The sequence below is a fragment of the Notolepis coatsorum genome (genome assembly GCF_963971535.1).
Source record: "Notolepis coatsorum genome assembly, chromosome: 6".
Taxonomy (NCBI): domain Eukaryota; kingdom Metazoa; phylum Chordata; class Actinopteri; order Aulopiformes; family Paralepididae; genus Notolepis; species Notolepis coatsorum.
In genome coordinates, this window is record NC_140170.1 from 94,271,550 (window position 1) to 94,297,709 (window position 26,160).

Genomic DNA, 26,160 nt, shown 5'->3' on the forward strand with positions numbered 1-26,160 from the left:
GTTACACGGCATAGGAATGCACTCTTCAAAAAGATTCTGGAAGTCTGCGATGAGACTTCTTTTGAATAAATACATACTGTAAATATACAAACTAAACAGTGAGAATCAAGGATTTAGCATTATTGCATTACTCCAATACTGACACATCAGGTCAAAGAAGGTTAGTTATATAGAGTTATATATACACACGACATACTTGTACTCAAAAGATACCACAAACATCCACAAGCAAGACTGTACTGTACAACGGATGTCACATTCCACTGGAGTGCTTAGAAAGAAGGAACTACTGTACAACAATAAGATGGCTTCATGAACCAGGAAAGAGTTGGCTCTACAAGGTATTACTACATACAGTCACGGGTCTACGAGGTATTACTACATACTGTACGAGGTATTACTACATACTGTCACAGGTCTACAAGGTATTATTACATACTGTACAAGGTATTACTACATACTGTACAGTCACAGGTCTATAAGGTATTCCTACATACAGTCACAGGTCTATAAGGTATTTCTACATAGTCACAGGTCTATAAGGTATTCCTACATACAGTCACGGGTCTATAAGGTATTACTACATACAGTCACAGGTCTATAAGGTATTACTACATACAGTCACGGGTCTATAAGGTATTCCTACATACAGTCACAGGTCTATAAGGTATTACTACATACAGTCACAGGTCTACAAGGTATTACTACAAACTGTACGAGGTATTACTACATACAGTCACGGGTCTACAAGGTATCACTACATACTGTACGAGGTATTACTACATACAGTCACGGGTCTACAAGGTATTACTACATACTGTACGAGGTATTACTACATACAGTCGCGGGTCTACAAGGTATTACTACATACAGTCGCGGGTCTACAAGGTATTACTACATACAGTCGCGGGTCTACAAGGTATTACTACATACAGTCGCGGGTCTACAAGGTATTACTACATACAGTCGCGGGTCTACAAGGTATTACTACATACAGTCGCAGGTCTACAAGGTATTACTACATACTGTACAGTCGCAGGTCTACAAGGTATTACTACATACTGTACAGTCACAGGTCTACAAGGTATTCCTACATACAGTCGCGGGTCTACAAGGTATTACTACATACAGTCATGGCTCTACAAGGTATTATTAGTACATACAGTCACGGACACCCAGTCTACAGCTATACAGCATGCCACTCCCAACAACAACCAACATAACAGATGAGATACATTGTAGCAAATAATGGGCCGTGTGTTGGAGCCATTTGATGTTGATCAATTATGTGAAGGCTGTGTTTGTGTGTGTGCTAAGGCTGCAATGGTTTAAAGTTAAGTATTGAATAGTGCGGAGTACAGGGTATTGAATAACGCAGAGTACAGGGCATTGAATACCGCTGAGTACAGGGCATTGAATAATGCGGAGTACAGGGCATTGAAAAACATTGTGTACAGGGCATTGAATAACATTGCGTACATGGCATTGAATTATGTTGAGTACAGAGCATTGAATAATGCTGAGTACAGGGCATTGAATAACGCAGAATACAGGACATTGAATAAGTACTGGTCATTTTGCTGCCATATGTTTAGTGGGTAAGAAATTTACATATTATATACCATAATAATGTTTTGGTTCACTACATGATTACACTTTAAGTAAGATACTCTATATGTATGGAATCAAGAGGGGTTGTAAGTTATTTTACAGTGTGTGTGTGTGTCTCTACGTGTGTATGTGTACAGTGTTGGGGTCATTGCTCAAAAAAGTAATATATTACACATTACTTCTCTTAACAGTAACACATTACTTTACTTGTTATGTCTTGGGAAAAGTAATGACTGCAGTTACACGACTCACTAATTAACTTTTGCATTACACCTTAAAAACATCTGTGATGCGTTCTCTGGCCAGGAGGCGGAGCTCTGTTGCTCTTTGGGGAGAGTGACACTTGGGGGAGAGTCTACAGTGTCCTGATGGTATCGCTCACCCAGTGACCTTTAACACATTGGGCGCCAGAGGTCGCTGTGGGCGTATGGCCGTGTGTGCCAGCACTGAAATGAATGGGGGTACATGCCGGTGTTTGCAGTGCTAAAACTATATTAAATATTATAGCTATGGATCTAATAATATAGTCGATTGTCATTGAGTTTCTTTCGGTCAAGATGCAAGAAACAGATAATTTTTTCATCAATACATTCCCGTTTTATACCGCGGTGAATATGAGTATAGTTTTAGAGTAATTCTGTGTAATCCTAGGAAACGCCGCTAAACAGCGTTTTATTGCATAAGGCGTGCCATTCCTCACTTGGATCAACGATCAATCTGAAATCAGCGCTAGATTATCGGTATTATGTTTCATCATGCATGCATGAAAGGGTGGGGGGGGGGGTTTCTATGCTTCGATCGTCACCAACGGAATACGTTACACAGTACATTACAGACACACACTCCGATTGCGGGGAAGGGATTATCGGATCAACGCAAGATTGATAGCATATAGCCCTTACCTCGTCTATGATGTACTGCATAAAGAATATTCCAATTATCTGATCGCCATTCCAAGTATTGATGTTGGTCGTGTTGCCAAGATAATCCACCAAAACACATGAACCGGCAGTGCTCGAGTGTCCCCAATCCATGTGTTATAAACGCTTGTCCTGCCCGAGAAGGAAAACCCGGACCGGACTTCTTAGACCGACGTACAGCCCAAGCCAGAGGCTTTCCAATGATGTGCAATACCGGCCGCAAGGTGTTAGGCGGCGGTATTGGACGTTTGCGATCTCAGACCCATTCCCAATGATAACATCAGGCTGGATGGATGGATTATGAATGGAAATATCGAATAAAAGAAATAATGATGAAAACCCGACTTATCTCGGGTCTGGAGTCCAATGTGTTAACCTTCAGAAAGGAGCCAGGGAAGGGGATGATAAACGTGGGGGTAGGATTGGGGAATCATTTGATGATAAAAGAGGAGGAAATATCAGAATATTTTGCATTATTTGGAATCCATAACAATGCAGAAGGAAAGATGAGATGTGTAAGGCAACTAAGGATCCGTTTATAAATCAGTAACTGTAATGTGATAACTGAAATCACAACGGTGATTCCAATTGTAACGCTGTAACCCCAACACTGTGTCACTGTGTGTCGTGCACCAAGCTGGAAGGAGTTTGACACAGAATAACAAGCAAAACAGTGTCGAGTAGCACTGCTGCTGCTGCTGCTCAGATCAGCTGGCACGCAGAGTAGTAAGCAGCGTCAACACGGCACTCAAACACACTAACACATCTAGAAGAGACGGCACGTTGAACCACCTGAAGGACACGCACACAACGCACACACACACAACACACGCACACAAGACACAACACACACACAACACATGCAAAAGATCCATTATGACAGCAACCAGCATAGGACAAGAGGACAGGACAAAGTCAGGCACACAGTGACATCACAGATGACTTAAGGGGGTAAGAGAGAGAGAGAGAGAGAGAGGTAGGGGTTTTGGGGGGGGGGGGGGCTACCTTCAGAGAGGCGCGAGAGTAGGGAGGCACCCCGCTGTCATACTTCCCTGAGATGATCCCACAGGCCAGCGGCGACCACGTCATGGCCCCCACACCTGAGAGGACAGGGTCAAAAGGTCGGCAGTGTCATTCTCATCATTGTAATCTCGTAAACCTCATCCTTCACATTCCTCATCATCCTAGGCATTCTCATCTTCATGCCCCTCATGATGCTCGTCTTCATCAGCCTCATCAGCCCAAGAGTCCTACTGATACACATTTCTGTAGATATTATGTTCAGTCTAAGGGGCTGGTCGGGCCGTGTTCAAGGACTGCTTCTGATTAGGACTAATACTGGAACTTGAGCAGCACGGTGGTGGTGACTGCCTCACAGCAAGGAGGTCCTGGGCTCAGACCCCAGCCAGCAGGCCTTTCTGTGTGGAGTTGTCATGTTCTCCCTGTGTTTGTGTGGGTTTCCTCCCACACGGTCTATCCTGCCACTGCCCTTGACCAAGGTACTGTCATTACAACGGGAGTTGGTCCCCGGGTGCCGCACTGTGCGACTGTCCACTGCTCCTAAATAGTTAGGATGGGTCAAGTGCAGAGGACGAATTTCCCCAAGGGAATAAATAAAAGTAATACAAAAAAAGGCTATTTTTATACCAGAGGCCTAGAGACTTCTCACAATACCCCCATAGGGTACCAGGGCTGCCCCCATAGCCAGCCTGACCCCATAGCCCTACTGCTCACCTATCTTATGGAAAAGCTCCGGTAGCTGCACCTCCACCTTCTCCCTCTGGAACATGTGATACTCGGCCTGCTCACAGATGGGGGGGATCTGGTTGAACTGCCGCGCCACAGAGTACGCCTCCTACAGGAGAGACAGCAGAGCGGAGACATGGTGAGTTTGAGGAGACACAGCAGAACGCCTCCTACAGGAGAGACAGAGTACAGCTCCTACAGGAGAGACAGCAGAGCGGAGACATGGTGAGTTTGAGGAGACACAGCAGAACGCCTCCTACAGGAGAGACAAAGTACAGCTCCTACAGGAGACACAGCAGAGCGCCTCCTACAGGAGGGACAGTGGAGACATTGTGAGTTTGAGGAGACACTGTTCGGCGAGTACGAATCTCAAAGGCCTAAGTCTGTATGTGTGTATACGTCTCTACATAGCATCGTTAAAAACCTCACCATGATCTCCATGGGGCTCCAGCGAGACGTCCCCCAGTACATGGCCATGCCCTGGTTAATCACATGGGTCATCGCCCGCACCGTCTCTGCAGAACAAAACACAAACACAGAGTCAAAACACAGACGGTGTCAGCATTACCAGTGTTTTCTACCATTCTCTCCAATAGTCTTTCTACTATGTTATCGAGAGGATAATGTCCTTAATGAAACCTGATCCCCTTTGCCACACATCTATGCTACTCAGTTGGAGAACTGAGAGGAGGGAAGAGAGGAGGTGGTGACCCGATACCCAGTCAAGAGCCAGACAGGCTTCACTCTGCCCAAAACCCAATCCCCCTATCTATAATAAAACACAACATACTTGTACCTGGTTTAAGGTAAGGGGTGTAGGGGTAGGGAATAAGATACAAAGATACAAATCCGGTTTAGTGTAAGGGGTGTAGGGGTAGGGGATAGGATAGGAACCTGGTTTAGTGTAAGGGGTGTAGGGGTAGGGAATAGGATAGGAACCTGGTTTAGTGTAAGGGGTGTGGGTGCAAGAGGAAATGGTTCAAATGTGAGCTCCAGGTATTGACCATGCCGATGCTACATCCCCTACCACATGGCCACCACAACCCAACGTGTAGATAGATAGGCAGTGAGAGCAGCACATCACCAGGGTTATCAAGTGTAGATAGATAGGCAGCGAGAGCAGCACATCACCAGGGTTATCAAGTGTAGATAGATAGGCAGCGAGAGCAGCACATCACCAGGGTTATCAAGTGTAGATAGATAGGCAGTGAGAGCAGCACATCACCATCTTGTACCGGATCTCCTCTCTGGTAAACAAGAATACCCTGAAGACTCTGGCAGGAGCACTCATTCAGGGGTACTACGACTATGCTTGCACCTCATGGTACCAAAGCACCTCAAAGGCGCTAAAAACAAAATTACAAACATCTCAAAACAAACTGGTCAGACTACTGCTTGACCTTACTCCTAGAACCCACCTCACCCCTGCCCACTTTGACAACCTAGGATGGCTTAGAGTAGACGACAGAGTACAGCAACTTGCAATGGGCCTGGTCTACAAGATACACTACACGACCAAGGTACCCATGTACATGTCAAAATACTTCCCAAAGGTCAGTGAATACCACGATCACAACACCAGAGGGAGCTCCACAAATCATGTTAAACCCAGATTCGGCTCAAATAAGGGACTAAACACGTTTCGCAATTATGCCACATCAATGTGGAACGCCCTACCCAAAGCTGTAAAGGAATGTGGATCACTACCCACTTTCAAAACCTCTCTCAAGGGACACCTACGGGAGACTGCAATTCAACACTGGCCCCTGTAAATATCCTAACCCAACCCCCTCCAATGTACAGTCATTTACCTAGTATGGTTTTGTCAATAGTCCAATGTACAATTTTGTTTGTTTGTACAGTGTCTCCCCCCCCCCCCCTCAATGTACAGTTTTACTTGTTTATACAGTGTGCCCCCCCCCCCCCCCCCCCAACCACCTCCAATGTAAATTACCCAGTATGGTTGTCAATATCCCAATGTACCCAACCTCCTCCAATGTACAGTTTCTACGTCAAATGTATATACTCCCTTTTCTTGACTCCTTCTGTATCACAAACAGTACTGTATTTGCAAATCTGGTATGTCATAAATGTATAGATGTAGCAGTACTGACTATCTGTATGTCATGTATGTCATATATGTCCTGATGAATTGAAAATGGGGGACCCTGATGTAAACAAGACGAAAGTCTTTCTCTGGTCTGCATCCCCTTAACAATTGTGTGTATTGAGCTGTACTGTATTGTACCCATTCTGCAATCTGTTAATAAAGTTTTCAATCAATCAATCAATCAACCAGGGTTATCATGCCACTACATTACATGAGCTACTACACTTTAGTTTAGTTTAGTTTAGTTTAGTTTAGTTACCCACCAGATGAACCTTGGACTAAGGAGGAGTTCACCAGGCGGCTGCTGAGGAGATAATTGTTCTTTTCAGCCGCAACGCATGAGTGGTTCATTCTGGATGAAGCAGCAATATCACTGCAGCTCCTGACAAGCACCGAGCGAATAGAAGAACAAGTAAAAGGAACTGTCCTGATCTGATCCCAACACTGCAGTGGACTGGAGTTTGGCCCGTCTCTACGCGAATTGAACGTATGATGAGGAAATCAATTAAATGCTTTCCTTAGAGCGATCAATTGGTCCACAGTTCACAAAAGCACATGCGAGTGGGTCTCGGGTAGGAATATAGTGTGGAAGCAGAGACGTCACTTTCTGTTCCAAGTTAGCCCTTCTCTTCCATTTCACAATCTGCCTGGTCAGTGTCCCAGATTGATGTAATCACGCAAAAAATTTATGAATTGTCTTCCAGAAATGTGCATTTACTGGTATGTTTGTAGGTTTTTAATAAGGGTGCACCTTCCTCTAAACTGTTTTGCACGCTCGCTGCACGTCTGCATCTCTCTTCCTCTCTGCCAAGCGACTTCTCTCTCTCTCTCTCTCTCTCTCTCTCTCTCTCTCTCTCTCTCTCTCTCTCTCTCTCATCCAAACCCATGACATTAATAACATTAACATTAATTATTGTTAAGGGATGGGGCTGCTGTGGGGTTTAGAATAGATTCTGCTCACATCAAAGTTCAAACTAGTTCAAGTTTCTTTAAGTTTCTTTAATATTTGTCATACAGAAGTACAGAATACTTTTATACAAAATGCTTCTTACTGTTACGCTCCAGAGACTGTGCAAGACAAGATAAGTGAAATGAAATAAAATAACATAGTAAAATTAGAAGTAAAAAAAATGAGGTCACAGTGTTCAGTTTAGACATATGTACAATGTTCGATGCAGAATAGACGTAGTTACCATACAATATACAATACTGTGCAGTGTACTAATATACAATACTATATAGTGCAAGGCAGAAATGGGACGAGGTGCAATTTAGGTACAATTCACAGTAGGTGTACGAGTTGTAGTGCAAATCCTTTATCAATAAATATAAAGTGTAAAGTGTGTTTGTGTGATCTAAAGTGTGGAGAGTGGGTGCTGCAGTGTGTTGTTTGTTTGAGTGAGTGTGTGCGTGTGGGTGTGTGTGCTGTGTGCATTTGATGGTTGTTGCATAGTGTTTATTGTTCGTTTAGCAGCCTGATGGCCTGGGGATAGAAGCTTCTTCTGAGTCTTTCTGTGCTCGCCTTAAGACTCCGGTATCGCTTGCCTGACCGCAGCAGTTCAAAGAGGCAGTTGTTCGGGTGGCTCGAGTCCTTAATAATTCTCTTAGCCTTCCCCTTGCACCGCTTGTTGTAAATGTTCTGGAGGGTGGGAAGCCCCCCTCCAATTGTGCGTTCGGCTGAACGTGTCACTCTTTGTAGTCTGCTACGGTCTTGTGCAGTGCTATTCCCAAACCAGGAGGTGATGTTGCCGGTCAGGATGCTCTCTATTGTACATGAGTAGAAGTTCCTAAGGATCTTCTGACTGACTTGGAACTTCCTTAGGCGCCTGAGGAAGTAGAGGCGTTGTCGTGCCTTCTTCACAACACTGTCAATGTGTGTGGTCCATGTCAAGTCCTCGGATATGTGGGCTCCGAGGTACTTGAAACTGTTCACTCTCTCAACCGGTGCCCCGTCGATGCTGAGGGGGCTGTAGTCCTTGACCCCCGACCTCCTGAAGTCCACAATCATCTCTTTTGTTTTGCTGACGTTCAGGGAGAGGCAGTTCTCCTGACACCACTGTGACAGGTTCTCTACCTCTTCCAGGTAGGCCCTTTCGTCGTTGGCAGAGATCAGTTCAAACTAATTCTCTTTTACTATGAATGTTACTTGATTTGGGGGGAAAGGGGCCTCCTGTGTTTTGTTTTGTTGTTGGCCTGCTAGGAGCAGGCTTGGGCCAAGGATTATTAGTGGCTTTCCCAGTAGCCACATTTGACCCAGCATGTAACCACCAAAGAAAACACTGTTCAATCAAAATGAACAAAAGCAGAAACCCCTCCACCCATATGTTTCCTGTCCTGTGGTTACTACTAGCGGAAAACAATACACCAGATGGCCAAACTGCAGTCGTTTTCAAGGCTGTCCATGTGTGCCGGTTGTGGACTATGTGCGCTCTTAAAGAGGGCAGATGGGCATAAAAAACATAGATAAAACAGCTACTTCTCAGACCGATAGAAATTAAGATAACAGAGGGTTAGAAATGGCAGAGGATATCGTTCATGAACGGTCAGAATCCGGAGAGTCCGCGTGAGGGTGCTAGTGATCTGACCTCTGACCTGAGACTGACCCGGAGTGCCACTCTGACATAGGAGCAGCGGGATGCTGGGTGACAACAGCTGACCCCACGCACAGCCAGAACCCTGCCCTTTATGAAAGGTCTCTCCACATCCGTCTCAGACCTCGGCCTGACTGACCGGTGGGGTGGAACCACCAGGAGAGGCCTGAGAGGCCTGACTGACCGGTGGGGTAGAACCACCAGGAGAGGCCTGACTGACCGGTGGGGTGGAACCACCAGGAGAACATACGAGATGTGATAAGCGGATTGGTCTGCGACAACAGCGACATCTAACCCGACCAATAACGGCAGGGCGTGTCAAAGTCAATGGAATTAATGGATGAATATGAGGTGTGCTATGCTTCTGTGTGCAATATGGAAATGCCTCATGGAAGCACTCGTTGTGGGATGGGGTGGGGGCTTGAGAGCTTCTATGAATACTAAATAAGTGATCATAATTTTTTTTTATTAAAAGGCGCTGTAAGTGGTATTTTATTGTTAAAATAAGTGGTCTACATGTTAAAATAATAGCTCTACATTCTGACAGCCATCACTGATATACAGTAGAGTGTCTGGTCAGTAACATCGGTCTCCCAGTCCCTCCGCGTTGCAGTAAACAGAAACTAAATTTTCTGGTATCCCTTCACACCTGATGTCCGGCAGCGTGGCTATATGAGTAGAGCTCCGGACTCATGATCGGAAGATCACCGGTTAGAGCCCCGATCAAGGCTGCTGTCGGAAAGTGGTGTTGTTGTCCAGCAGAGGGCACTCTGTCCTCTGGACTAGTCAGTAACAATGCCCCTGTTACGGTGATAGGGACACCGTACAGCTGCGAGTGCCGTCCTTCAGATGAAACGCTAAACCGAGGTCCTGACTGAATTCGGTCGTTAAAGAACCCAGGACGCCTATCGTAAAGAGTAGGGGGTTAAATGGCCAAATTCCCAATCAGGTCTCTGACATCAAGGCCACCTAATCATCCCTTCCCCTTAATTGACTGATATCAAAATCCCTGTCTCCTGAGCCGTTCAGCCATTGTGTAGTGTGATGTGTGCCGGGTGCCAGTGTATGGCAGCTGTTGTGAAGGATCAGATTAAACCGAATATATATATTTATTTATGGATATATATTTAATAGTATTTGTATATCGTTTGATATCCCTTGTATATTCCTTGTACATATACACTGAATATCCCTTTGGTCTACTAACAGCCCATAATAGTTTCATTCTCTCATTGGACAAGAACTTGGCGCCAGCAGCCAAGCCCCTTGGTTCAAGTTCAATCGTGCCGACGAACATGTCGTTACTAGCCCCGGTTCCGCGTAGGAATACGTCTGCCGAAATACGAATGGTACTATTTGTTCACAGCGCATATATATATGGCGCAAGTAAAGTAGAACTTCCCTTAGCCCTTAGTTCTTTACCCTCCAACCTAGTGGCAAGACGTTAAGCCTCACCCACGATACACGTGTGGTGCAGTATGGTCAACTTGGCCTCAGAATGGCATTGAGACATCGTGTGGATTAATAGTTGAATTGTCATAGTTTGGCACTATACCGTCGAGTGGGACGTATTTCTATTAAGTTAATAATAGTCTATTATGTATGGTGCATCGTTCGGTTAGAGTTATAAAGTGAGCAGTACCCCCATCGTTTTCCTCGCGTTATCTAGAGTCTTAACCAGGCTGGGCAGACCACGTGTGGTGCTTTCATCCGAGGAGTTCTGGGCAAGGACGAGTGGACCTGCACATTGGATTACCTTACCCGGATGACGGCGAGCCCTACACGGCTTGGATTATCTACTTGCTTTGGGTGCTTTGATTATGCCATGGATAACAGCCAACACTGGTAAGTGTTGGAACTACCCCCGAGAGGAGTCCAGGTGAGACGGCGCTCTAACCCGAGTGAGGTCGCCTCACGTCTCTTCGTTGTGGACCGGCAGCTACCGTCTACAAGAGGGCCCAACTGTATTCATCTGTGGACCAAGGTTCTGTGGGCACCGTGTTCAGCACTCTGAATTCTCCCAAGAAATCGTTGGCCAGATGGGATATCGCCAGCGGCTCTCCTAACCCCCCCCCCCCCCCCCCCTACTGACTTACAACCAGCGGGACCCCCTTTAGTGTATAATATAATAATCATTAAGTACCATCGCTATAGTTCCCTAAAGAACCAGGTTGTATACTTGCTTCCTGCGTAACCAGAGATTGGACATTCAATGTTGATTTGCCTACGAATACTCATTTGCCTTACAAGTGCATTCAAATCATAAATGTCATTACGTGAACGTTGTATATACCCTTTGCTATATATTAAAGATTCGACGGATACATTTGTGTGGACTTGGTTTCATCAGGTGGGAAAGTGTTCATCATATCTATATCATGTACTGTGTGGCCAGTAGTTAAAGTACATAAAGCGGTAGTGGTTTAATGATACCATACTTATCAATACAGTCAGGGAATTGTACCCCTCAGTTACAATTGGTCCTTCGAGCCGGATGGGTAACTAGTGTAATATTAATATAGTGTTATTAATATTGAAATGGCCTATGATGAACACTCCACGAAACGGTCCTCCTAACGTAGAACGCCCGCGGCGCAGACGACAGACACCTCAGTACTTAGAGGATTACGCTGTCAGTCAACTACCTAGCCTTCTACAAACGGTAAACGCGGTAAAAGTAGAAAGTAAAATTATGTCTGACCTTAACGACCAGGTTACCCCGACCACAGAGGCCCTAGTGGGTTCTAATGTAACTGACCAAGCTCACGGTGGGGACCAGGAGGGAGCTGACATGCCTTTACCCCCCGCCAATACCGAAGAAGTAGTCCCCGACCAGCCCCGGGAGGAAGACAACCCTACAGAGAGAGAACTCTGCACGGAAGAAGAGGAGGAGAGCGCCGAGGAAATAGAGCTCCAGGACTCCCCAACGAGTACCGCCAGGAGCGGCTCACCTCCACAACCGTCTTCCCCCAGCGAAGCGGAGAGGATGCTATCACAGGCGTTCCTCGTCAGCCTGACAGCCTCTACCGAACGCGATCGACTCCAGGGTGAACGCGATCGACTCCAGACACAGCAACGGAGCGAAGAAGAGCGCATACGCCTGGAGATGAGACGCCTTCAGACGGAAGAGAATATGGCAAGAGACCGAGCAGACACCCAGCGTGCCGCTGCCGGTGCCCAAAGAGAAGCAGAGCGCGACCTCGCTCTCATCCAGCGCGAAACCGAGCGCGACAGACTACAAGCCGAGCGCGACAAGCTACAAGCGCAACTAATGGAGCAGCTGATCCTCAAGGCAACACCCTCTCCCTCCACCAGGGGTTCAAGGAACTCGTCGAGACAACAGTCAAGGGCAGCGTCTCCTAACCGAGCAAGCGACCCTGAACTTGACCAACAGACCAAGCCTATACCCCCCGCAGACCCCCTTCCCCGACCGGTCCAAGCGAGACCCAGCTACAAGGAAGGAGCAGCATACACTGCGGAGAAGCTAAATAAACGACTACAGGATCTAGAGGACCTGATAGAAGAAGAAGAGGGAGAGGAGGAGAACCAAGCCCGACGACAGCACAGTACTCCACCGGACCAGGAGGTCCAGTACAGCCCAGGCTATACCCCCGCGGCGCTGCGCTACAGACCCCCGACTCTATTCACGGGTGAGCACGACGCACGACCAGCCCCGAGGAATAGCACCTGGACCAGCGGGCCATGGTACCCTGCCGGTACCAGCCCACAGAGAGGCGCAAGAGGAGACTCGCCTAGGAGGCCTCTCCCCCAACGCTCGCCGATGTATCAGCCATCCACGGCGTCATACATTGCCACACCGACCATCCCAGACTTCACCCATGAGAATCGGGCACAGTACACGGAGCTCCGAATGTGCTTAGAGACAATGATGGTGGATGTCGTTGATGAACGTCACAAGTATGCAATATTACTGAAGCACCTGAAAGTACCCCGAGCGCACAATATAGCGCTAGCCTATGCCACCTCTACGACCCCATACACCGCGGCTCTAGCAGCGCTGGACCAGAGATATGGACGTATATGGGATTACGTAATCCAAGAGATAAGGCATATTGACCGCCTACCCCCAGCAACAGACAATCGCTCATTAGACGACCTGTCTATAAAAGTGCAGTCCCTGGTAGGGATGCTGGGAGCGCAACGAGAAAAGGGTATGCACGAGCTATACGCCAACTCTAACGTCGAGAGGATTTTAGAGAAGCTGCCACCCGCCAGACAAGAGCGCTTTAGGCGGCAGAGAGACCACCGTGATCCTAACGGTCCCGAACCATCCCTCCTCGATCTAGCCGACTTCCTGGCGAGAGAAGTCAGCAGCTTACGACTGGATACGTTCGTGCGGAGCACACCAAGCTCCAGAGAGGGACCCAGGAGAATAAACGATGGAAGAAGATCGGTGACTGTCATGCACCAATCAGAATCAGTACCGAGCAGTAAGAACCACAGTACCCCCTCGAGAAAAGAGAAGTGGAAGATGGTGTGCCCGTACTGCGAGAAGGAACACTGGCTGTCACAATGTGACCTGTTCACAAAGATGAATGCAGAAGAAGTGAGTCAATGGATAAAGTCCAACAGGCGCTGTTACCGATGTGCGCGCAGTCACATGGCAGCCGAGTGCCGCCTAAAGAAGAGGTGCAGTCGGTGTGACGGAGCCCACCTAGATGTCCTACACGACAGTAACAGAAGAAAGCCTGCACCTGCACCATCGAGCAGCACCAAGGCAAGTGTCATGTACATTGACCCCGCCAGCAGCAGCGGCGCCCAAGTGCTCTTAAAGGTAGTCCGTGTAACATTGAGCTACCAAGATAAAGTCATGGACACTTACGCCGTCCTTGATGACGGGTCAGAGAAGACCCTTCTGCTCGCGTCCGCTGCGGCCCAGCTGGGACTGCGGGGGAGCGAGAACCAAATGACGATTCGGACAATAAGAAGAGATCTAAAGACGATAAAAGGCGAGAATGTCTCCTTCACTATCGCAGCAAGCGGGCAGCCAGAGCGACGGTATAGGATTACAAATGCTTTCACCAGCCAAGAAATAGGACTATCACAGTACACCTACCCCATCGCCAAGCTGATGGATAAATATGTGCACCTGCGTCAACTACCTATCCCGCTCATAGACGGCGCCACCCCGACCCTGCTGATAGGCTCCGACCATGCAGACCTCATAGTCCCGATAGACCGGGTCCATACAGGACCCAGAGGCTGTCCTGCAGCAGTTGAGACCCGCCTAGGATGGACACTACAAGGCCCCCTCGCTAAATCTCTCAACCGAACAGCAGCCACTAGCTGCCTCCACTCCAGAGTGACAGAAGAAGACACCACTCTCCTGCAGCATGTCGAGAGGCTATGGACACTAGAGACAATGCCCTTTAAGAACGAAAAGAAAGACATTCGTTCTAAAGAAGACATTTACGCCATAAACCTCCTCGAGCAAGGGACAAAGAGAGTCACAGTCGGCGGAGTGATGAGATACGCAACTCCACTCCTGAGGCGAGAGGGAATGCCCACCTTTCACGCCACGAAAGAAGCTACGGAGCGGTATCTATTGAACACAGAGCGGCGCCTAGCCAAAGACCCCGCTCAAGAGAGTGTGTACCGCGCTGAGATTGAGAAGCTAATCACAGCGAGACACGTAATGAAGATTGACATTAAAGAGGCCGATCAGACGACCGAATCATGGTACGTGCCGCACCACAAGGTCCACCACAACGGCAAGGATCGCATTGTGTTTAACTGCAGCTACCAGATCGGATCCCAGAATCTGAATAAAGAGCTCTTGCCCGGCCCCACACTCGGCCCCTCTCTACTAGGCGTGCTACTACGCTTCCGCCAGGACAAGGTGGCTATCAGCGGGGATATCAAAGGGATGTTCCTGCAGGTGAGACTAGTGGAGGAGGATAAGCCCCTACTGCGGTTCCTATGGAGAGAGAGGATCGGAGATGAGCACCCAGCCATCTACCAATGGGAAGTCCTCCCCTTCGGAACCACATGCAGCCCGTGCTGTGCTACATTTGCACTGCAGAAACACGTCGCAGAGGACCCAGCAGCAGATGAAGAGGTCCGACACAGTGTGAAGAACAGTTTCTACGTGGACAACTGTTTACAAAGCGTTTCGACCCAAGAAGAAACCGAGGCTCTCCTACTCAAGCTACGCGCCTCCCTGATCAAAGGCGGCTTTGATCTCAGGCAGTGGGCCAGCAGCGACCCGCACGTATTGCGCAGCCTCTCCCCTGCGGACAAGGCTGCCAGCAGCGAGACCTGGATGGCGACAATCCCAGGAGAAGCCCAAGAAATGACACTAGGACTAGTCTGGCGCTTCAAAACAGACTCGCTCCACTATAGACACAAACCCCTGACCACGGAGCAGGGAAGGTCGACGGCGATACCGACCACCAGACGGAGTGTGTACAGAACACTCGCCAGACAATATGACCCGTTGGGATGTATTCTACCTTACACCACCAGGGCAAAGATGATTGTACGAGCACTATGGGACAAGGACCAGGGCTGGGACGACCCAATACCCGCACCCCTTGCCTCCACATGGAGAGAGTGGGAGACGGAGCTCCGCTCACTCCCAGGCGTCAATATACGCTGCAGCTACTTCCCACCCACAGTGAGGCCAGAGACATGCAAGATGGATCTACACGTCTTCAGCGACGCCTCCGAAGTAGCCTATGGATCGGTGGCCTACTTGCGTGCCCAAGAGAAGGGAGGAGAGATACACACTGCTTTCATCCTGGCTCGCTCAAGAATAGCCCCACGAAAGCAACAATCTATCCCGCGTCTAGAGCTCTGCGCAGCCCTAGCAGGAGCGCATCTAGCCACGTTAATCCAACGTGAACTCACCATTCCGGTGCACAGAACAATCTTGTGGTCAGATTCCACGACAGTACTCACATGGATCAAGTCTGATTCATGCAGATACAAAGTCTTCGTGGGAGTCAGAGTCACCGAGATTCAAGAGTTAACAGAAGCAGCGAGCTGGCGGTATGTGGACACCAAACACAACCCAGCTGACGTCATCACCCGGGGAATGTCCCTAGATGACCTCACCCGTCACAACATCTACAGTGACGGACCAGAGTTCCTCAAGCTCCCGGAAGGAGAGTGGCCTACGCCCACCCCACGGGAGGCGAGTAAAGAGGAGGCTGAGAACAAGAAACCTATGTTCTGTGGACTGAGCACAGTCGCCTCCACAGACCCCAACATAGATGACTGCCTCACCCTACAGAGTGCGCAACTAAAGACATTTCTGTGGCACCACCCAGAGATTCAGCCCACCACTGACATTTCAGCAGCTGACTACGAAGAAGCAGAACTTCTTCTACTACAACGAGCCCAGAGAGACTCGTTCCCCGATGAGCTAGACTGTCTACAGGGAGGAAAGCCCGTCCCATCAGACAGCAGACTGCTCCACCTGGCACCCGAGAGTGACGCCCATAATCTCATCAGAGTGGGTGGTCGTCTGCGGAGAGCCCCCGATCTACCGGATGACGTTAAGTACCCGATAGTTTTGAACAGCCGACACAAGGTCACAGAGCTGATCATAAAGAAATACGACGAGGATGTGCACCACGCAGGCGCAGAGAGAGTCTTCGCGGAGATCAGACGTCGCTATTGGATACTTCAAGGGAGAGAAGCAGTGCGACGCTTCCAGCGAACCTGTCTAGACTGCCGAAAGTGGCGCGCGCAGCCCAGCATACCCCGGATGGCTGACCTACCTCCCTGTCGCCTCCGACTCGGCGACAAGCCATTCCACTCCACAGGCATGGACTGTTTTGGCCCGTTGTATATAAAGAAAGGAAGAGGAACCGAGAAGCGGTGGGGTATTGTATTCAAATGCATGACCACCAGAGCGATACATATCGAACTCCTTCCAACCATGAGCACAGACTCATTCCTTATGGCCTTCCGAAGATTCACATCACGGAAAGGAAAACCGTCTACATTGTTGTCTGATCACGGGACAAACTTCAAAGGCGGAGAAAGAGAGCTGAGAGAGAGCTTCCAAGCTATGGGCCCAGAACTTAAGACCCACCTCGCTCCATCCCAGATTGACTTCCAGTTTAATCCCCCGAACGCACCCCACTTCGGTGGAACCTGGGAACGAGAAGTACGTTCTATAAAGACAGCCCTGTACGCCGTGCTTGGGGCCCAGACTGTAGCGGAAGAAGTCCTAATGACAGTCCTCACGGAGATCGAGGGAGTATTGAACTCCAAGCCCCTCGGCTACGTCTCCAGTGATATAGCAGATGTCGACCCAGTCACCCCCAACACACTCTTGATGGGGCGGCTGGACCCCGCGCTACCCCAGACAATGTACAGGCCTGAAGAAGCGAACGGCCGAAGAATGTGGAGGTACAGTCAAGTACTAGCTGACAAGTTTTGGAACAGCTTTCTACTCCACTACTTACCGTCTCTACAGACCCGCCAGAAGTGGGTAAAAGAGAGAGACAATTTGACAGAAGGAACAGTCGTCATGATTATCGACCAGTCACTACCCAGAGCTATGTGGCCGGCTGGCCGCGTAAGCAAAGTGATCACCGGTGCCGATGGCAAGGTCCGAGCAGCTGAGGTGCTCGTCCAAGGGCGAACTTACACACGACCCGTGGCGAGGCTAATAGAACTGCCCAGACTCCCAGACACTATCGATGACGACCATGACCCCATGACTTTGTGAGTTGACTGACCCTTACAGCGGACCTTGAGTGGTAGACAGTGCGGTCAATCTGTCTCTGCTTAGCTAATTAGGTGGGACTAATTAGGGGGCGGCTGTTGTGAAGGATCAGATTAAACCGAATATATATATTTATTTATGGATATATATTTAATAGTATTTGTATATCGTTTGATATCCCTTGTATATTCCTTGTACATATACACTGAATATCCCTTTGGTCTACTAACAGCCCATAATAGTTTCATTCTCTCATTGGACAAGAACTTGGCGCCAGCAGCCAAGCCCCTTGGTTCAAGTTCAATCGTGCCGACGAACATGTCGTTACTAGCCCCGGTTCCGCGTAGGAATACGTCTGCCGAAATACGAATGGTACTATTTGTTCACAGCGCATATATATATGGCGCAAGTAAAGTAGAACTTCCCTTAGCCCTTAGTTCTTTACCCTCCAACCTAGTGGCAAGACGTTAAGCCTCACCCACGATACACGTGTGGTGCAGTATGGTCAACTTGGCCTCAGAATGGCATTGAGACATCGTGTGGATTAATAGTTGAATTGTCATAGTTTGGCACTATACCGTCGAGTGGGACGTATTTCTATTAAGTTAATAATAGTCTATTATGTATGGTGCATCGTTCGGTTAGAGTTATAAAGTGAGCAGTACCCCCATCGTTTTCCTCGCGTTATCTAGAGTCTTAACCAGGCTGGGCAGACCACGTGTGGTGCTTTCATCCGAGGAGTTCTGGGCAAGGACGAGTGGACCTGCACATTGGATTACCTTACCCGGATGACGGCGAGCCCTACACGGCTTGGATTATCTACTTGCTTTGGGTGCTTTGATTATGCCATGGATAACAGCCAACACTGGTAAGTGTTGGAACTACCCCCGAGAGGAGTCCAGGTGAGACGGCGCTCTAACCCGAGTGAGGTCGCCTCACGTCTCTTCGTTGTGGACCGGCAGCTACCGTCTACAAGAGGGCCCAACTGTATTCATCTGTGGACCAAGGTTCTGTGGGCACCGTGTTCAGCACTCTGAATTCTCCCAAGAAATCGTTGGCCAGATGGGATATCGCCAGCGGCTCTCCTAACCCCCCCCCCCCCCCCCCCTACTGACTTACAACCAGCGGGACCCCCTTTAGTGTATAATATAATAATCATTAAGTACCATCGCTATAGTTCCCTAAAGAACCAGGTTGTATACTTGCTTCCTGCGTAACCAGAGATTGGACATTCAATGTTGATTTGCCTACGAATACTCATTTGCCTTACAAGTGCATTCAAATCATAAATGTCATTACGTGAACGTTGTATATACCCTTTGCTATATATTAAAGATTCGACGGATACATTTGTGTGGACTTGGTTTCATCAGGTGGGAAAGTGTTCATCATATCTATATCATGTACTGTGTGGCCAGTAGTTAAAGTACATAAAGCGGTAGTGGTTTAATGATACCATACTTATCAATACAGTCAGGGAATTGTACCCCTCAGTTACAGCAGCCATTGAGCCTGCGTAGCCCAAGGTTGGGTTAGGAGGCAATTTCCCTAACCCTACGTTGTGAAGCGTTTTGAGTCTGAGAAAAGTGCTATATAAATGTAATGAATTATTATTATTATTATTATTACTACTTGATCCAATCAGGAGATAGAACTCCACACTGAAAAGATGGTCTGACAAAAATAAGAAATACATACTTAGTCATAAGCAAATATGTGCTTGAAACAAGTAAAACAATCTGCCAGCAAATTTGTCTTGGCAAGATTTCTTGAAATAAGTACAAATATCAAGAGATCTCTCTCCTGATTGGATAAAGTGGGAAGGGATACCAGGAAATGCATTTTGTGTTTAGTGCAAAGTGGAGGGGCTGGGAGACCCATGTTACTGACCAACCCCTCTATATATCAACGATGGCTGTCAGAATGTAGAGCTATTTAACACTTATTTAAGCAAAGAAATACCACTTACAGCATCTGTAAGTAGAGGCTAAAGAGGGGTTAAAACATCTTACCTTCCATAGGAGTGTTTGGGTCCGGTCTGTTCGCAAACACCACATCCACGTATTCTAACTGCAGTCTTTCCAGCGAGGCTTTTAACCCTAAAAACAAGAGCCACAGCTGTGATCACACCCTGTACTAACCCACCGTCAGACCACTAAAGGAGAGATTTAGCAGATGACACTGACTTTATGTTATTATACTGTATAGCCAATATGCCTGAGCTTTCTCTGTAATTTCGACAACCCTAAGAAAGAGTGTTTTCATTATTTAAAAAAGGGACACTGACTCCCTGAAGCCAAAACAACTCATTAACCCTTTCACTACCACACTACCAAAGGGTTAACCCTTTCACTGCGACAATACAGAAGGTTAACCCTTTCACTGTGTTCGTGAAAGGGTTAACCTTCTTTGGTGTGGTAGTGAAAGGGTTCACAATTATTTTTGGTTGATGCAGGGTCAGCAATTAAGTTCCCCCTGCCGTCCTTGGTGTGATCTGTGCCCTTCAAGCTTACCTTCTATAATGTGTTTTCGAGACAACCCTCGTTCAGTCTCTGCTCTATGGAGGGGGAAAACAAATACAAGTACGTTAGAATTGACAATAAGGAACGGCACAGAAACTGTCAGTGGACAGGACCACTCCGTTATTCCCATTCCGTGCTGCTCCTCTGTCGGAGAAGACGCCATGATATGATACTTTGAGAGATGATCTTTCATCTCTACTGTACTGACAACGGATCAGCTTGGATTACACACATGATCCCGTTAACAGGACCGTGAGAAGCTCTAATAAGAGCGCCAGTCGCTATGGACACAAATTATACAGGAGGATTATTTCTTCTCATTTTGGGGACGAGCGGCGCGGATCAAAGGTGAGGATCAGTCGCCCGGATGAGACTTACTTTCCACCCCAGAAGATCTTCGTTGTTATTACCAGACTGGAACGTCTGAAAATGAAAAAGAAAATAAATCCACATTATTAATTCCAATTAGAATTCTGTCTAAGCCAGTGGGTCTCAAACCTTTTTAATATTCGGAGAAAAGAGGAAAGCTTTTCATGACCCCAAATGTGGTCAAGCTTAAGACGAAATGGTGACTTTTGATAATAAAAAGGATGATTTGCCTATTAGTCTCCCTTTTCAGGTGGTGTCACTTGTTTAATAAGGACGGCTTTAGACTATTATTAATTATTTCAAAAAGAGTGCCAAAGAGACCCCTGGAAACCATCTGGCGAGCCCCTGAGAGGGGGGTGTGTGTGTGGGGTAGGGCTGACCCCTATTAGTCGATTAGTCTACTAAGCCAACCTCTTAGTCGAATATAAAAAATACAAAAAATAAAAAATAATAATATATATATATATATATTTTATCATTCTTTCCAAAAGAAAATAGGCCTAGAAGCGTGGCTAACGCTAATGGCACGCATACCAGAAGCTAACTGCCTACAAAAACAGGCACAGAGGCACTGAAAGAGGATTTCACCCATCTAATGAACACACTAGACTAGACAAATATCAAGATGTATCCATCAGTGGACCAATTGCATGCTTTTGCAGAGGACAAGAAGCCTTCAGTCGACTCCTTCAGACATTAAGCACCCCCACAGCCCAAATGGAATGATACAAAAAAAAAAAAAAAAAACATTAATTTTTATTTATTTTTAATATTTATTTTATCTATATTATTTTTTTGTCGACCAATAGTCGACTAACGGCAAATTTTGGCCAATCATAGTCGACCATCCAAATCCTTAGTCGGGGACAGCCCTAGTGTGGGGATTCCCACCCCCAGGTTGAGAACCACTGTTCTAAGCAAGGAACCTGATAAAACACTAAGTCACTAAGGCCAAGTTAGAGCTCTAGAAAGTATTCTTTCTAGACCAGGGGTATTCAATTAAAATTATAAGAGGTCCAGTCAGAGGAAATGTCCTCAAGCAAAGATCCAGAACATCATGATGTCTAACTAGAATTATGATTCAGTGCCGTATATATATATATATTGAAGTAGCCTAGTAGTTGTATGAACGTCTGTATATAGTCGACAACCGACTGTCAAATCGAATAAAGAAAGTACAATAAGAAATTTCAACAATAATTATTGTTGGTTTTTACATTGAAGTGGAGGGACTGAAATACTCTAATAATAAATAAATGTCATTTTCTCATTTCAAGTCAAATAAGGGTTGCATTTAAACATGTAATACAAAAAGCTTTTGAAAAATATGCAATAATATTTTGTTTTATAAATAAAAATGTGTCAATAAATTTTATAATAAACAATCTCAACACATCTTAACAATTAAACAGCTTTAACACCTCCTTTTCTTTCTTTCCCTCTTATATCCCACTTCCTCTTGTTCAGTGGGAGAAGTGAGCTCTAGTCCTGCCAGGATGTTACATGTGGGCTGGAATGGTGTCAGGGCCGTTCTCATACACATGAGGTGTAGGTTAGTGAGCCTGGAACCATATTTTTTGGTTTGAATGCCCATAGTGGAGAAAGTTGCATCATAGCGTATTGATTAAAGGCTCTGTTTTTACTGTCTACATTTCTCTTTTGAGAGCACTCCATGACTATTTCACTATTTCTCCGATAGTCTGTCTTGTCTCTCTCCCCTGGCCGCGCGTGTGAGTGTCTCACTGACTCGAGTCGCAATGCGTATGGGAATGCACAGATTTGATTGGCCGAGTAGAGTCAGGTGACATGATTTGGTCTGTGAGTTTCCTGGGCCGCTAAACCAGTACCGTAAGAAAAGCTGCGTCACTTAAAACAGAAACGCTCTATCAAAATGTATTCGTTCTCAACCATCTATCGGTTACAGGTCCTGGTACGACGGTGTCCGAGTCCGGACCCGGAACGCGCTCTACCTTTTAATGACCTACAGTATGTTCTAGACTGCGACGTTCTCCAGGTAATGCCACATCTCTCCCACTCACACACGACACCACTGCATCCTATTACACCGTAAACTGTATAAAGTATATAAAGTATAAAGTACTCCAAGTGTGACTATGCTCCCTCGACACGGTGAGTGAGAGCTACCTCCCTGCGCCCCGGCGGTGCAAGAGAAAACATAAAAATCTAACCCTAACTAACCTTACTGTCATGCACTTGTATATACTAACCTACACCGTAGCACTCAACACTTTGATGAACATTGTTACTCAGCTGATAGAGTTGTGCCCTTCCTGATGACTTGTCGTACAGAACTTGTACGTCGATTTGGATAAAAGAGTCAGCTAAATGACTAAATGTAAATGTAAATGTAGATGCCTGTCCATTCAGGATGATAAAGGAACGGGGGCACAAGAGGCTGTTCCATTATTCAGCGTCTCTGAACAGACACACGTGCACGCAGGGCTGTAGCACCTCTATACCGGCATTAAACTTTCATCCGGCTGCATGGCCCTGCCCTGCCGGTTCACAATAACACACTGTTCCCTCCCGAGGTGTACGAAGACCAGGAGATTACATTAGATTAGCGGGACCGGTAGGACAGAATGAAAAACACAGAAGGGTAGGAGAAAAAATGTATTAATGTAGCCTCTGTACCTCCATCCTTTTTTCTTTATGATGTTGCCAAGTACCACCTCCGCCCTGAGAGAGAGAGAGAGAGAGAGAGAGAGAGAGAGAGAGAGAGAGAGAGAGAGAGAGAGGAGAAAGAGAGGGGTGAGAGATTACACTCCTGAAATAACAAATAGGAAAGAGGCTTGATATGTAAGGGATAATGTATAGCTACGAGGTCATTGTCGCAAAATAATTGACCGACACAGAGTTCTGGAACACCGAGGCGTAGCCGAGGTCAATTATTTTGCGACAATGACCGAGTATACCTATACATTATCCCGCTTATTACAGGGCTAACTTACTAACAATATACCTAATTCATTTTACACCATCGACAATACGAGATCAAATGCAGACGCAGTTGTTCGTCGCTCCTCTGTCATCGCCGGCAGCCGGCAGGTGTGTGGTCTGATTGCACTGATGTAGTGCAGCTGTGCATATGCTGAGCTTAGCTTTCGTGACTGCGATAAAAATGCTTGATTGTGATTGGTCAATAGCGCTCTGTTGCCCCCGACAGCGGTCATTATTGCGCGTTTCCCATGACAGCGCTCAGTTATCGAGAAATAATTGACCGCTGTCAGGGGCAACCGAGCGCTATTGACCAATCACAATCAAGCATTTTGGCGAATGTTAAAACGCCATGTAATAAATCTTTGTAATTTCTATGCTGAATATCTGTTAGATTGTGACTCTCAAGGTGTTTCTCTGGTTCCATAGGTTCTGGTATTGGCCTACTTTGCATTATAAGTTAAGTGCCATCAGAAATGCAAGAGAGAGAGGATTAAATAGAGGCTCGAAACACTGAAATTAGGGAATTCGTCGTTTTTTTTTAGCTTGTCCACATATGAAAGCCATCGCGATTGTGGAAATTGTGTTCTTTGTTTGAATTGACATCCTGTCGAGTTCAACAGAGTTTATTGGGCTGATAACGTTAAGTCGTCAGTCGCACTGTGGAGCCCCGAGAGTGAGGGCTGCTGGCCAGAGCAGCAGTCTTGTTCCGTCCAAATAGTGAACATTGGAAATACTTCACCTACAATCACAACCCTGCTTAAGTTACACAATGTTGTTGTAACTAAGATATTCACCTATAATCACAACCCTGCTTAACTTACACAATGTTGTTAGTTTCCGTGCATAATCACTTTTATACTAGGTTTCATGAGCATCTCCTGGTTGATAAGATGATGACGGTGGCCTAGTAATAGGCAATAGCGAACATTAAATACTTAACCTGTAAAGACCCATAAGACCATTCCGACAGCACAATAATAATATGCAATAAAGAGATTTGCTGGGGAAAATGTTTCCCAATGTTTTTAATGCATAGGAATATCAACGACAATAGGGTCACTGTGGCATGTTGTAAACAGGTGCCAGAGAGCTGTGTAGTGTCGCCCTCTGGTGTGCAAAAGGTGTAACTTTATAGCGAATGTAATATTTCAATGGACAATGATGGAAACTAACTCAAATAGAAAACTTGCGTGATTTGAAAAATATTTAAGGATTCAGGTCCTGGGCCTGCTGTCAGCCTATGTGTGATGTTTCATCCAAATCGGCCCTGTAGTTTGCGAGATTAGATGCGGATACACACAGACACACAGACACACAGACACAGACACAGACACAGACACACACACACACACACACACACACACACACACACACACACACACACACACACACACACACACAATCTCTCCCCAGGCATACAAAAGCAACAACTAAACTATCGAAGGAAAGTCCAAAACCTATATTTTATTCAATAAATAAATAAAAGAACACGGTACATATGGGCACATGTATAATGCATTACCGAGCTTCTTTTTCTTTTCAACGAAAGAGCTTCAGTCTAGATTTGCTGAGGGTGAAAGGGCTACCAGGGGGTCAGTAGGGACAGTGACCCACATTTATAACACATTGAGGAACAGCTCTGCCTTTTAGCTCATAATGTATAAAGTTGGGATATGGACATCAGTGATACTGATGCTAGATTAGCACTCCTACTCTGAGAAGATTTAAGAATATGGGCCCAGGACCCTGATCCCTCATTAAAAGGAACACGCTATCATTATGGGAAATGCTCTTACAGTCTTTTCCAGAGTCAGACAAGAAGATAGATACAAATTTCCTCTCTGTGCGTTCAGTAAAAAGCTATCCGGCTGCAAGCTAGCCTAGCGTAGCACAAATGAATGGAAGCCGATACAGACCACTAGCTTGCAGCCGGATAGCGTTCTACTGGACGCAGAGGAAATTGGTATCGATCTTCTTGTCCGACTCTTGAGAAGACAGTAAGCGTATTTCCCATAATGTCGGCGCGTTCCTTTAACAGAAAAGGGGGTGCCAATTATTTGATTTGATTTTTATTTGTCTCAAACATAGAAACATAAAACAAGTTTAAAAAACAAAAAGGTAAATAGTCAAAGACTATTTCCATACAATAAGTGTTCGAGAAGGAACAGGGGGAAGTAAAACAACTTATCAAGCCCTGCCCCTTCCTTACAATATTTGACATTATCATTTAATTAAAATAAAATAACAAATAATAAAAAATTAAATAAAAGTACAGTTTTTTTTATATATCCAAATATCCAAATGAGAAAAAATAATAGGCAGTCACATTACTGCTCAAGCTCCTCTCTCTTATATGTGTCCATAAGTGCTTGTTTATAGCTACCTTTAAATAGATTGATATTTTTGCTTAATTTTATACTTGCATCCAGACCATTCCAGAGTGATACCCCACAAACTGCAATGCACATACTTTTAAGAGTTGTACGTACAGGGGCGGCTAGGTGGTGTAGTGGGCAAGGCACTCGCCACCAGTGTGGAGACGCTAGGATTCGCGTGTTCGAATCCAGCTCTCCACATTGTTTTCAGTTTAGCTGGTCGTCCGCAGTAATACACATTGGCCGTATTACGG

At 46.4% G+C, this 26,160-nt stretch overlaps 1 protein-coding gene across 5 annotated transcripts in view; it reads right to left on the minus strand.

Annotated features, from left to right (window-relative positions):
* Positions 1 to 26,160, minus strand: part of kcnab2a (potassium voltage-gated channel subfamily A regulatory beta subunit 2a) — a gene marked incomplete at its 5' end in the record, with an annotated part of 158,829 nt that overhangs the window by 6,805 nt on the left and 125,864 nt on the right. For all 5 annotated transcript variants that reach the window (XM_084316035.1, XM_084316037.1, XM_084316036.1 and 2 more), the window contains 7 exons: positions 3,537 to 3,631; positions 4,266 to 4,386; positions 4,707 to 4,792; positions 19,692 to 19,778; positions 20,193 to 20,236; positions 20,580 to 20,624; positions 23,226 to 23,270. In XM_084316035.1, coding sequence (XP_084172161.1) covers positions 3,537 to 3,631; positions 4,266 to 4,386; positions 4,707 to 4,792; positions 19,692 to 19,778; positions 20,193 to 20,236; positions 20,580 to 20,624; positions 23,226 to 23,270 — 523 coding nt within the window. The remainder of the gene's footprint in view (positions 1 to 3,536; positions 3,632 to 4,265; positions 4,387 to 4,706; positions 4,793 to 19,691; positions 19,779 to 20,192; positions 20,237 to 20,579; positions 20,625 to 23,225; positions 23,271 to 26,160) is intronic.